General features: G+C 34.3%; 2 protein-coding genes across 2 annotated transcripts in view; both read right to left on the bottom strand.

Annotated features, from left to right (window-relative positions):
• Positions 1-1,470, bottom strand: part of LOC146161244 (enhancer of mRNA-decapping protein 4-like) — a 30,879-nt gene extending 29,409 nt beyond the window's left edge. The window contains exons 1-4 of the mRNA XM_083386071.1: positions 1,333-1,470; positions 756-820; positions 587-642; positions 224-335 (exon numbers count right to left, since the gene is read on the bottom strand). Coding sequence (XP_083242197.1) covers positions 224-335; positions 587-642; positions 756-820; positions 1,333-1,429 — 330 coding nt within the window. The 5' untranslated portion in view covers positions 1,430-1,470. The remainder of the gene's footprint in view (positions 1-223; positions 336-586; positions 643-755; positions 821-1,332) is intronic.
• Positions 1,471-2,804: 1,334 nt separating this feature from the next.
• LOC146161243 (enhancer of filamentation 1-like) lies at positions 2,805-5,302 on the bottom strand. The gene has a single exon (XM_083386072.1). The coding sequence runs from the start codon at positions 5,236-5,238 to the stop codon at positions 2,821-2,823; it is 2,418 nt and encodes an 805-aa protein (XP_083242198.1). The 5' UTR covers positions 5,239-5,302; the 3' UTR covers positions 2,805-2,820.
• Between the last annotated feature and the right edge of the window lie 8,132 nt (positions 5,303-13,434).

Genomic DNA, 13,434 nt, shown 5'->3' with positions numbered 1-13,434 from the left:
CCTCAGTACCTGGGCTGACAGACATAACTCCTAGTTTATCATATTTGCTGGTAATACAGATTGCCATAATTAAACAATACATACACACTTGATTGGCATGTTGCACAAGGTCAGGTGGCATGATAAGGTGATATTATTTGAAATAGGTCACAATTGATTGAAAACAAGTTTAGCATTACATCATTTTGACTCCTTAAATTTAAATAAATGCAGACAAATGTACCTTGTTACTTGCTGGCACAGTGCTGTCAATTTCAGACCTGGGACTTGCTACAATTCTTGTGTGTTTGTTATTGATCAATACACATTTTCCATCTTCCACGTCTCTTAACAAGCTGAAAAACAAGTTTATATTCAGGCTGCTTTAAGTAAAAAAGGTATTCGACAAAGTAAAACATTTTTTAAAACTGAATTAAGGGTCAAGCTACAAAGCTGTGTATATAATATAGGAAAAGCTAACACTTTTTTGATAATGAGTTTTTCAAAATACTGTGCTGAGTAACATAATCCATTAAAATAAATAGAGTATACATTAATTATTTTTAGTCATGATTAATCAGACACACAAGTAACCCAAAATAGGCACATTGTATCAACTGTTTGGGAGTGATTGTGCATTTCCTCCTGTGCCGCCACCAGTTCCTAAAAAGTATATAAACTTTGCATTAAACCATGTTATCACAAGCAAGGTTCTTAAAAAATATGTAGCTATTAAACATAATAGGATTGTTGTTCATTAAATTAAAAGTTAAAACCTCATTGTTTGGTGGTGCAGTCAACGGAAGCCCATCGCCAGCTCCATTGTGAATGTGCTGTTCAACTATCAACATACAAAAATAACATATGTGATTCAAGTGTGTATATTTAATACATCTGCCAGTGTTTAAACAATGACAGTTAAGTACAACAGTAACATAAACATTAAAAAATATGCCAGCAAGATTTTGTTGGTCGATACACCTTCTTCAAACTGACTTCAACAAACCTTGTCGTAAATAAACACTGTGTAAAATGTGCTTGTAAGACTGGATAAACCATATAAATAAAATACTCAGTGGCCTGAAACCTAAATTTTTTATCCTTAAAATACTGAAAAAAATTACTAAAACTTTTTTGTAGGTGCTTACATGAGGCTAAAAAGTCATTATTTTATTATTTTTATCTATCAAGTTTTTTCAGCTTTTGTGAAAAACAATTTACTATATACGGGCTGGGGAAGTTATGTCACATTTTAAATTAAGGGTCATATTAGGAACTTTAAAACATTGTTATTTAAAAGGGTTATTTTTTATATTTGCATGGTTCATGGAACAAGTGGCAAGGCATACATACCTGCAATTGAACTAGAACTGTTGATTTTCAGCATTTCTTTAAGAGTGTTGGCCATGTCATTATTACTGCCTTCTGAAGTTCCATTGGACGTTGCCATTTCTCTGTCCCAAAACTATCCTAAGTCTAGGAGCTACCTAAAAAATTTAAAGCTTTCCGTTGCTAAATGTTCCTACGATTAAAGAGAAAAAGCATTATAAAGCGACAGAGAAGGATTAAGAAGAAAAAACAAAGTGAAAATATTACCGCAAGCAACAAAACCAGCACCGTCAGAAAAAGCACCAATAAAAATTACAAGTTAATAAAAGCATAGTTGCCAGACAAGAGCTAGGTGTGTCTTTGTTGCAAACTTTTTTGCAGTATAAAATAAAATAGTTGGGTTACATAAAACACAATGTACCTACTCACGAATGCAGAAAAAATTATAGTGGAATAATAGCCTATTTTTTAGGAATTGATAACATGATTAGTAAAGTAATACTAAGTTTTGCAGTTATGGGCAAAAAATTACATTGTAATATATATACATCCTTAATTTACGCTGGAAAGCATTAGTCATGACAATGTTTATCTACCTTTAAAGGGTGGATTATCAAGAAAAGTAAAAATGCATAAACTAGCAACACTGGATTAAAGCAAAGTAGCATGTCAATAATAATAAATCAACACTCAAAAACATTTAAATCACATTAAAAGTCAAGTTATGTCTTCAAAATAATTATGAATTACCACTAGAAATAGTTTCTGGCATTACAGTTGAAGTAACCTGCGTCATTAATTACAATGAAATCACATGAAATCAATGATTCAGCTCCAGGCTTTTTAGATACCAAAAAAAGTTCAATTGTTTAAAGTCTGCTTAAACAGTGATGTAAAATCAACAAACAAAAGTTAGTTAAACGAGCAGTATGGTTGCAAAAACCCTCATTAGAAGATCAAGTGGTTTTACTGAACAGTAACAAACATAAATATGAACAATGGAAGCATACAAATTAATTAAACTACTAAAATACTCCAAAAAGCACTTAACCAAAAATTTAGGACAAGTTGAAACGCACTTCTGGAAAGGTTGCAAGTAGTAACAAAATAACAAGGAATGTGTTTTAAGATTAAAACTATCTTCAAAATTTGTTTTGATTTCATAATTATAATAACATAAACATTCTCTAAGATATCAATGGTAAAAAAATGATTATGGTTTATTTTAAAAATCAACAAAATAGTACACTCTTTCATGTGGATACTTAACAGGTCAGTAAAACTAGTGCATTGTTGAACTCTGTACTACAAGCTTCATGTGTTTCAAAACTATAAAAGCAGTGCAGAGCAGGAAAACAAAGGGCAATGGTGATAGGTCATTGTACAGAGAGCGGGTCTACACAAAACAAAGTTTAAACATAATCACAGAAGCAAATTGTCACAACTTGCAAAGTAAAACTTCAGTTTGTTGCCTTTGATGCCGAAACACACAACACAAAGGAAACAAAAGAGTTAGTATAAAACATGATCAAGGGTAAGCCTGATTTTGTGAGCGCACTTTGCAATGTCATATATTTTGTCGACCATGTCCTGCACAGCATGTATTGCTGGCCATTGCAGGGCTGCCAGTTTGGTTGATACAACTGTGTGCTTTAACGCAGTGCACATGTCAAAGCAGTGATCCCTTATGGAGTCCTTAACACTTTGCACTCTGACCTGCTGGTGAACGCAGTCCCCCACAAATACTAGTTTGTGGGCACACAAAATAACTTGCTTGCCCAGAGCAACAAATGTGTGCGGCTGGTTTCCCTTTTCCACTGCATTCGTGAACTGTTCAATTGCATTTGACAAGCCTTGCATCAACTCTGGAATGTCGATGGCAAGTTCATTGAGGGCCTCTTTTTCTTTGCTGCTGATTTTGCCGGCCTCAAGTCGGGTGATGCTCGGAGACAGCTCTTTCTCTAATGCGAGCAGCTGGGTTCGTCGTTTATTTAGTCCAGCCAAGTTGCCAGAAGTGGGACTCTGTGTGCTCTGCTCAAATTCATCCTTATCCTCCAAGGCAACATAATCGTAATCCTCAAGCCAGGCATCCTCACCAGGCATGACAGTGGTTGGGGAAGGCACGGCTACGGTATCGTTTTTATTGGGTACAGAGGGCAACGGTCTTGCTTGCAGGGCATTTCGTTCCTGAATAGGTCTCTCAGGGCTGGCAGGTTGTACTGGGGGCGAAGATGTACGCTGCACATCCTTTGCTTTTGTGAATATGTACTGTGCATGAGTATGGATGTAGACAGCCATTTGGGCAGCATCGTCCGAAACAGCCCTGGAGGTCATTACAAAACTGTCAATTTCATCTAAGGCAATTCCATCATCAGTATCGTCAGCCAGAGCTAACTTTTCAATATCCCACTCAGCAGCATCCAACTCAGAAAAAGCCCTTCTGAGCATTTCTGCATCTTCTTCAACTGGATTAAGTAACTTTCTCAGGCCAGTCTGCACATTTTTTGGTGCCTTGCCTACTGAATGGTTATTAGTAGCATTACAAGCATTGGCAGTTGCTCCTCTGGCAAAAATAAGAAACTGATTTAAGCTTTTTAGCACATCTAAAAATAACTTCTGAATATCAGTTGTTTTTCCATATATGCTTTCTCGTTTTCTCCAGTTTTTCTTCACCATTGTAAGAAGGCTTGACACAGAGTCCTCCAACTGACGTTTGAGCTCAATTAACTGTTCAAGTGCAGTGTTGAAGTCAAGTTGCAGTTCACTGAATTGAAGGGGATTGTCATCAATGAAACTGCTGTATGAGTCCTTGGAAATCTGGGAGAGACGATTAGCTCTGTTGTCTACAGGTTCATTCATCGACAAGCGGCGTAGTAGTCCGTCTACGACATCATCAGGATTGGCCTGTTGTTGTTGGTTGTGGTTTGAGTCTCTGCTTACTTGTGGTGGCACATCATAAATGTAATCAGGTTGCTCTTGCTGTGCTTGGGGTTGCATGGAATTGCTAGCACTAGCTGTGGACAAAGCGTTGATTTCTCTCTTCATCCTTCTAAGGCTGTTTAGGCCAGATGGTATGTAACGCCTACCGGGCGCCCTGTTGGACTGTGGTATATCATAGACTACATCAGATTCATTCGACTCTTGCCTGTTTATTGGTGAGCGAATATTTTCTGTTTTTGATATAGGGAAAGCAAGGGACGATGGAATATCATAAACTTCCTCCGGATGTTGTACATCAATTAAATCAGAGGATACCTGTTCCATTCTCCTGGGAGGCACATCATACACTTCTTCTGGATGAAAGACAGTCTGTTGTGGGCCACGAGACACAAGCGGAGGTACATCATACAGCTCCATGGGATCCGGTGTGTTGTTAAATGCCATGAGACTACTTGGTACATTATAAACGTCCTGGTCATCTACAACATGGGTATGTTGGATAGGTTGGGCAGAAAGTGCAGATGGTGGAATGTCATACACTTCTTGGTCTTCGTTATTGTTATGGCCCTGCTTCCAGGCGCTAGCTCTGGGTACGTCATAAATCTCAGTGGGCGAGTAAGGCTCCGGATTGTTGTTGCCGACTTTCATCTGGCTCCGTGGAACATCGTACTCTTCTTCTTGGTCAGCAAACAATGGCTTTTGTGGACTGTTCCAGGAATGTGACGGAGGTACGTCATAAACGTCTTGCTCCTGGGCTGCTGCTGTAACTGCTCCACCTTGACCTGAGCCATACATGCCTGCCATAATTTTCAGCCTGTTTCCAGGGGCAATTCCTTGTTTCCCCCGAAACGAACAGAGCCACCAGCCTTCAAGCCCAGCAGTGTTCTGCTCTATAACTGTGACAACATCGCCTCGGTGAAAGTTCAGCTCATCTCCTGTTTCAGCAAAGTTGTCGTACACTGCCTTTGCGAGAACATTAATGCCAGCCATGATGCTCCAAATTACTAAGGAAAATTGTAGCAAACTTATTTGGTTAACCTCTAGTTCATGATAAAACAGCTATATAAAAGAAAGAGATTAAAATTCCATTAGTATAATTGACATTTATTTTGAAAGACAGATAAAACAGATTAAATAATGAATTCATTAAAGTGCATAAGCACTGTATGTGATGAAGACTGTACTTTTGAAATAGGAAAGTGTACTGGGTAAATAGCAGGGATATTCATTATTCAAATGAGAATTCTCAAGGTATATATTCTAGAATAATAAGTTTTGAATCTAAAAAAACACATTAAGAATATCACACCACAGTATATTTTCAAATTTCAAGTAATTATTTTCCTTGTTATTAAGTTGGCAACATATTTTGCAACTTAACTTTTTAAGGAAATTGAATTCAAACTTGCCACTTGCATATCTTCAGTTAGGTGTAATCTTCTATTGCAAAACCAACAAATTATATTGGTCCCAATTGAACAATATAAACGAAAAAATTTGATAAAATCATGCAACAGTTTTGAGAGTTCGTACTAGTGGAATTAATTTGTTTATTTCGACAAATTATTGCGTTAATCATTCATAATGCACACTGATCTCTTGCACAACTGCAACAAGGGGAATGAAATTTTTGCTGAAATTTGTGCAGGTGAAATAATGCTATTTCTAAAATTTGTACAGCTGAAAATGAAGTATTATACCGAAAGCCGTTAGCCCGATCAATCCCTTGAGCAGGCTTAACTTTCCAACCTGGCTTTGAAAAAATACAGAAATAACATTCCTTTAGGTGTAAAACTATTTCAGGCACTAGCCCAGAATCCTACCACAACGATTTGGGATAGGGCATGAGTTAGTGTCTTGGTAAGGTAAACAATACTGTTAAATAACAAATATAATAATGCTTGACCCACCCTCACCCAAACATTAACCGGCACCATAACTAAAAAATAAACTGGTTGCTTTAATAAATGTTTCAATGCTGTGGGAGGATTTTGGATCAGCGCCGAGTATTTATACTCTGGTACAGAATGATACCACTTGTTTACGGTAACAAAACAAGTCGTCAAAATTGAAATTGCAAGAAAGAAAAAATATGGGAGAATAAATATAATAAATATTTGACCCTCCCAAACTTACACCCTAACCCATAAGGCTGGTCTAGAAACCTAGGACATCGTCGTCCATGGAAATAAATAAATGTTGGGTAATAAATATAATAATACTTGTCCCTCTCCAACTGAAACTCGATGCTAACCCAAATGAATCATTTAAAGAGTGCGGCGGCTGTGGAAGATCGCCTAGAATCCTACAACAGCGCTGAAACATATTAAAATAACGCACAATATTTGGGTCGGACTGTCGGTTAGTGTTTTGGTTTCTAGTATGATTGTATTTATTATGTAATAATATTACTTGACCTACCCAACTCAAACCCGCACCCTAACTTAAATATTATTCGTTGTGCACAATCTTAAAATGAGGATAAATTGTAGATTGTACCTTTTTATTTATATACTAGCACCGTTTATATTGCTAACACCACTTAGGTTCGGGTACGAGTTAGCTTGAGTCATGTGTTAGTATTATATTTATAGTTCAATATATATATTTTTTTTTTTGACAACTCGATTTCGCTACTGTAAAAAAAGTGATAAGTAAGATTCTGGATCAGCGCCAAAATATGTTTAAACACTACTTTGCAATTACCATATCATATAATAAAAGTAAAAATGATAAAACGTCGTATTTTAAGACAAATAAACTTTGTCAATTTTAAACTAACCTGCCATAAACAACAATACAATCTTTCAACGTCTTTCAATGTTTCTGGAAAGACACTGGCTGTGCAACAACAGTTTCGCTTCAAAATGGACAATGGACGACATGTTTTGTCCGTCAAAAATAATATTTTAATAAAAAAAGTATTAATCGTCTTTTTACCATTTTCTTTTTAATCTTTATTTTTATTTATTAACTAAAAATATTTTTTTTTATTAACCAAAAACAAAAACGATTTTCCCAGTTGTTCTTTGTAAATAGTTTTCCACTTCTTTTGTAAATAGTTTTCTTCTTTTGTAAATAGTTCTTTTGTAAATAGTTTTCTACGTCTTCCCATTGGCCAAAAAGGAGGCCGGGAATTCCACCTGTGTCGCTGTATTCCTGGCTATAGTGGAAAAAGTTTTCTGTAGCACGACATATTAATTCGCAATCGTTTTAACTTTTACAGGTAGCGTTAAACCGATTCCTGAAAAATCTGACTATCGTTATTAACTTCTGTGTTGCATGGCATTTTTTCGCAATGTTAAAAGTTACTTTAAATAATTGTAAAATACTTCTTTATTATTCTTGACTTAGCTTAGCTTGTCTTTGGAAAGCGCTGATTTTTCAAAGTGAGTAGCTTACTTTTTATATTTAGGTCTATATATTTGTGTCTCGTTATTAACTTTAAAAAAGTCGGCACACTGTTTGATAATCTCTGATCGAGACAATATTCTACAACATATAAGAAGTATAGGTCTACTGCACTGGACGTGGGTTTGCACTTCGAAATAACGCAAATAGTTTTTTTTATTTTGTTTTAGGAAAAACTATTTTTTTTCCAATGTAACGAAAACTCAAAAACGAGTTGCTTCGACATATATTAAACACTGTGGGAAAATATATACACAATTCCCAGCAAACACACACTGTTATACAACCATTTTACAACGTTACCAATTGGTTGTAAAGTGGTAATAGCCTACGTCGAAACACAACAGAGTAAATGTTATATATTAGTTTTTCCCGAACGTTGTTCTGTTTACCAAGCTAAAACTAATGTTCCAACGTTATTATAACGTGAACATGAAGTTTTTAAATAACCGAAAATTACAAACGTTTATGTAACGTTAAAACAAGTGTTTAAAAATCGCAAGTCCTGAACATTTATTAGGACGTTAACGTTGCGTTTTTTATGACGTTAGTGTAACTTTAATATGCAACATTTAAATGCAATTTTTTTAACATTTTTTCCATAACGTTTAAAAGTCGTACATTTTAAAGGTATTTAATCATACGTTAACGATAAGAATTTAATTACGTTATGTCAACGCTATAAAGCAACACATAAACAGCAGTTTTTTTATTTTTTATTTTTTTATTTTATTTTACGTTAAAAAAAAGTTACACACTATAGGTTTTACTAAAGATCCCATTTAACATATGTGATTAGACGTTAATGTTATAAAAAACGTTATGTAAACCTTAATAAGTAACTTTAAATGAATATAGCTTTGTTTTAATCGTAAAAACATTTAAAATCCGTACCTTTTTAACAGAGTTATTTCAACGTCTGAGTGAGTTGTGACTAAAATACCGTTAGTTAAACGTCTATATGTAACTTATACATTTGTAAAATAAAGTTACGCTTATATAACGTTTTACTTATGAACTTATTTAACGTATATCGTTAAACGTTAAAGTTTTCGAAAAAAACGGAAATATAATATTATATTGTAATGTTATAAAATATAATATTATTTTAATTATAAATAACGTTTAAAATCTGTACTCTTTCAACGGAGTTATTTGAACGTTTAAGTTGTGAATAAAATACCGTTAGCTAAACGTTTACATGAAATATATAAATGTATAAAATAAAGTCAATCTTATATAACGTTTTCCTTGGACTAGTTTTACGGATATTATTAAACGTTGTTTTGACAAAAAAAAACGTTATTTAAACCATCGTATGAAACATTTTAATATATAAGCTTCATTTTAACGTATGATAAACTCTTAAAAACGTTTTGCTTATGATCGTATTTAACGTTTATGATTAAACGTCTAGGTTTTAAAAAAAAAGTAACACAGATGTGTAGGTCACTTTAATTTTTGAGCAATTACGTTTAGAATCCTAACAGTTGGAATCAAGTTAATTTAACATTTAAGCTGCGAAAAAAACATTACCAAATTGATTGTTTGAAAATATATACGTGCCATATAAATTGTATTTTTTCTTGTTCAAGTGATTTGTCAAACAAACACTTATTTTGTAAGTTTATGAAGCATATTGCATATATTCTGACAATAGATATATGTCGCTGTATTTAAAGATATTATATTCGTTAACGTTGCCTTGACATCAAACAAATCGTAATTTTTTTGTGCCCCGCGGGAAACAGCCCTGTTGGCATGAGTGGCCTCCTGCTGGCTCGCAACGACCTCCCACCCCGTCCCGCTTCGCTACCGTGCATATAATTTTACTCCACACGACGTCCGATTGGCCGATATGCGGATGACATCATCACAATCGAGTTTGAACGTGTTTTGCGCGAACATTTGAACTTTGAGGAAGTGCAAGTTAGGGCAGCTGCGCTGGAGTTTGCTGTCAGCAGTTTATCTCATTCGCCTAAAACTTAGACTTTATTATCAAATATGTGTTTGGGTTAATAAGCTAAGTTGTATTTTTTTATGGGTAAAATGGTGCAGTGTTTATTGAATTTGACTATGATAAATTTTGTGTTGTTTATGAAAATATTGCAACTATATCTAACGTTTGAAACAAGCTTTATTATATCTGTAGAAAGTTTGCATATATGGGATATTGACAATGGATATATCGGCAAAAAGTGTCATTAAATAGAAACTATATTGTGGAATTTGAAGACTCAAATTAAGTCGGCTGCTAATCAAGGTAACGTTGTAATATTTTTTAATCTTCATTTACCTAAATAGCATACTTAATAAATTTATTACATAACATATATGATTTTTATTCATTTTATATGGCCAACAGATTTTTTTTAACACTTTTAAGACAATTATTCTTATATTTGAGTTGTGCCCAAATCGGTATTTTGGGTGATTATAAGACACGTGTTCATTGCCCCTTTCAGAATTTTGCACGTCCAAAATTTGTACCCACACAGCATCCCTACTGCATTTATATTTCTTTATTTGGCGGATCCAAGCTCCCATTTTTAGGAACAGCTAGCTGTTGCCTAGGCACAAGATGTCACCAGAATAGAAATCATGGGATGCCTTCACAAACTATGACAAATTACTTCATTTAAAATATTTTTTAATGTAAGCGTAAATAATGCCACATTTGTTCAACTTTTACCCACAAGTAAACATTAGGATTTTTTAGTATTATATTTACATGCAGTTTAAATATTGAAAAATATACACATCAAATGCAATTTTGTATTGCACTATATATTATAGATTTTAACTAAAATTTAAGGCAGATTTACAGGACTGCATAACAGATTACGTTTATCACCAAGTACATCACAGATTACGTTTCTTACCAAGCAGCACAAAAGGCTTAAACAAAAAAAAATGTGTTAATTGTGTTGTGTGGCACTTTCTTCATGGGACAAAATATATTTGACAACACCTGGTTATTTTTTTGTGTATTTATCAGATGAAATGGCTTAAAACTGTATTTTAGTTTTTTTTTTATAATTTATCCCCCATTGACCCTATAATTTAACTTTTTTTTTCAAACTATAAGATTACTTTATTAAATTTATAAAAAGGTAAAATGTTTTAAAATATGGATTGTAATAAAAAATAAAGTTTTATTATAATCGACATTACGTTCAATGTCCAGTATAGGCCTATATAAAACCATAATTATTTGTATGAACAACTTTTAGTTTAAAGTGTTTTAAAACTATTTTTTTTTCTTTCTGCGAAACCAGTAAAAATCAACTATTTGCGATTGAAAAAGAAAACATTCAACCCAAAGATATTCCTTAAGGTAAAATATACACAATTGTCAATGTTTTTGTGCGAATGGTGTACGCAATTCCAATGGAATCAAATATTTGCAAGCTTTTAGTATTTCGTTTATTATTTAAACAATTTATTACTTAAGCCAGGAAAATGACGCCACGTTATGACGTCAATAATATCATACTGGCGGCCGTGAGAAAAATAAAGACTATCAATAGAGCCGTTACAGCTAAAAGGTTATGCACCCCTGACTTAAGCAAATAAATCGTAATCATATAGAAATGTATATCTAACAGAAGACTCTAACAGATATATATTTCTGAGTTTTACGTTTCTAATATTTATCGTTTACAAGCGGGAGAGTCTACACAATAACGTCCACACGACATTTCTGTGCAACGTTATAGGAAAGTCAGATTGACGTAATATATGTCGTTTTAAAAACGATGCTGGGAGTCTACACTTTACGGCAAAACAACGGTCGGGAACAACGCTATTGGTAGTTCAAATAGTCCAATAAAAAACGTTTTCGCAACGGTAAATTGTTTGCTGGGATACTATTTGGGTAAATTGCGGATGAGGAAATTTATTTAGTGGTGGACGTGGTGTATATTGTGTGATTAAGTTAGAACTGTAACTGTAGCTATAAAAAGTATTTTCGTACGGTACGTTATTCGTGATGGCGTGCTATTTTGGTATGTAACAATTGTTGGAAACAGTTTTCGCTAAAAATATTAATTTATAGGCCTAAAGCAGTTCATCTGTAAGGTAATTTGTTTACGAAAAGCATCGTAACGCACGCCTAAGTTATGTCCCGTTTTTTTGCAGGAATACAAAGAATAGCCTACCTGAAAGACGGACTATCCCTTCACGCGAGGTTAGGTATTTAACCAAGACCGCTCGGCAAAATGTGTCTGTTAACCTTTTTGTCTGGCGTTTCACAATACAGGCCTAAGATTATTAAATCTAGAGTTCCTTAATAAAGTGCTTGTGTAAAAATATTTTCTAGTTGCGCTTATTTTAAAGTCACTGCTTAAATAAGGTATAGGCCTACTATTAATACCAGTGTTGTGATGACATGTCACTGACTTGACAGTGCACTTAGTCACTATTTTTAAATGACTTGACTTGACTTAAGTCTTTCGGACCAAAGCCTTGGATTAAAAAGAAGTGTTTTTATTAGGCATTTATTTTTTATAAAATTGGCTTATTCGTCCTGATTTGAACATAAAACAATTTGCTTGCTGTTTATTGCGTTTATCTTTGTTTTACTTCAGTAAATGCTCACAATCGGAGGATTTCACCAGTTTCATAAGTTTAGCGTTTTCTTTTTATAACAAGAACTTGACATAAAATTGACTTGCTCTAATTATGACTTGACTGGGACTTGACTTGTACAAACGATAACTTCGACCGGGACTTATTTATTTAGTTAAAAAAGAAAGACTTTACTTGGACTTCAGGTATTTTACGAATGACTTGGCTGGGACTTACGTCATTTCGAAAGAACATGTTTACAACACTGAATAATACTGAAAACATATACAATGGGCTACGATTTTATAACAACTGGTAAATGCATTAGTTACCTTAAGGCACGTATATCTTTAGACTATATCGTTTATCATTAACGTTGTTTTGATGCCTTACCTTAAAGCAGTAGCGTAGTTCTAGTTTTGTTCTTTGGAAAAGTTTGATGCACCCACCGATACGAACTTTTTATTGGTGTTATTTTTTGGTTTATTGGTAAGAGAATATCAAAATAGCTGTAGGTTTTGTAAGAATAATTTCGAAAAAATCTACAAGTCAGAGATAATAATATATTTGCAAGCATTTTATTGACGCAGTTAGTGTGCGACGTTTTTTTGAAACTACTCATCAGAATGACGCACCACACTTTACGTAAAAACCTTTGCCTTATAGCAAGGGTGGGCAATTGTTTTAAACTGTGGGCACAAAATATATTTAAGCGGATCGGAATATAAAGAGGAACTGAAACAAAGTGGTGATTAATATGCGTTGCTATTATAATCTGCTTGTATAGTGTACGAAAAAGCGAGGTTGCCTTACAAATGTATTTTATTGCATAAATGTTTTAAAATCAAGATAAAAACCTTAAAAAAGTCCAATTAGTCGCGGGCCGGATGACGATGCTTATGAGGACACAACCCGTGTCCATGTCTTCCTTTTAAAGACGAAAGATTTGTGTTTAGATCCTCATACGTTTTCACGCACGGGGCATGCTTAAGTTTGTAATGCTCGGCGGATATCTCATCTTCAACCTAAGGAACAGAGGACACGCCGGAGTCGAAACCTACTTGGCGCGCACTCGAGGATGTTACCAACGAGTTAATAAACAACAAGGAGGCAAACCTGGCAACAAATAAAGGAGGTCATCTATCTAAAAAACATTGACAACCTGACAACAAGGCTCTACGTTTATTTAAAGCTGTTAAGAATCCG

This window comes from Ascidiella aspersa, chromosome 3 (genome assembly GCF_963924565.1).
Source record: "Ascidiella aspersa chromosome 3, kaAscAspe10.2, whole genome shotgun sequence".
NCBI classification, from domain to species: domain Eukaryota; kingdom Metazoa; phylum Chordata; class Ascidiacea; order Phlebobranchia; family Ascidiidae; genus Ascidiella; species Ascidiella aspersa.
This window is presented reverse-complemented; position numbering and strand designations above follow the sequence as displayed.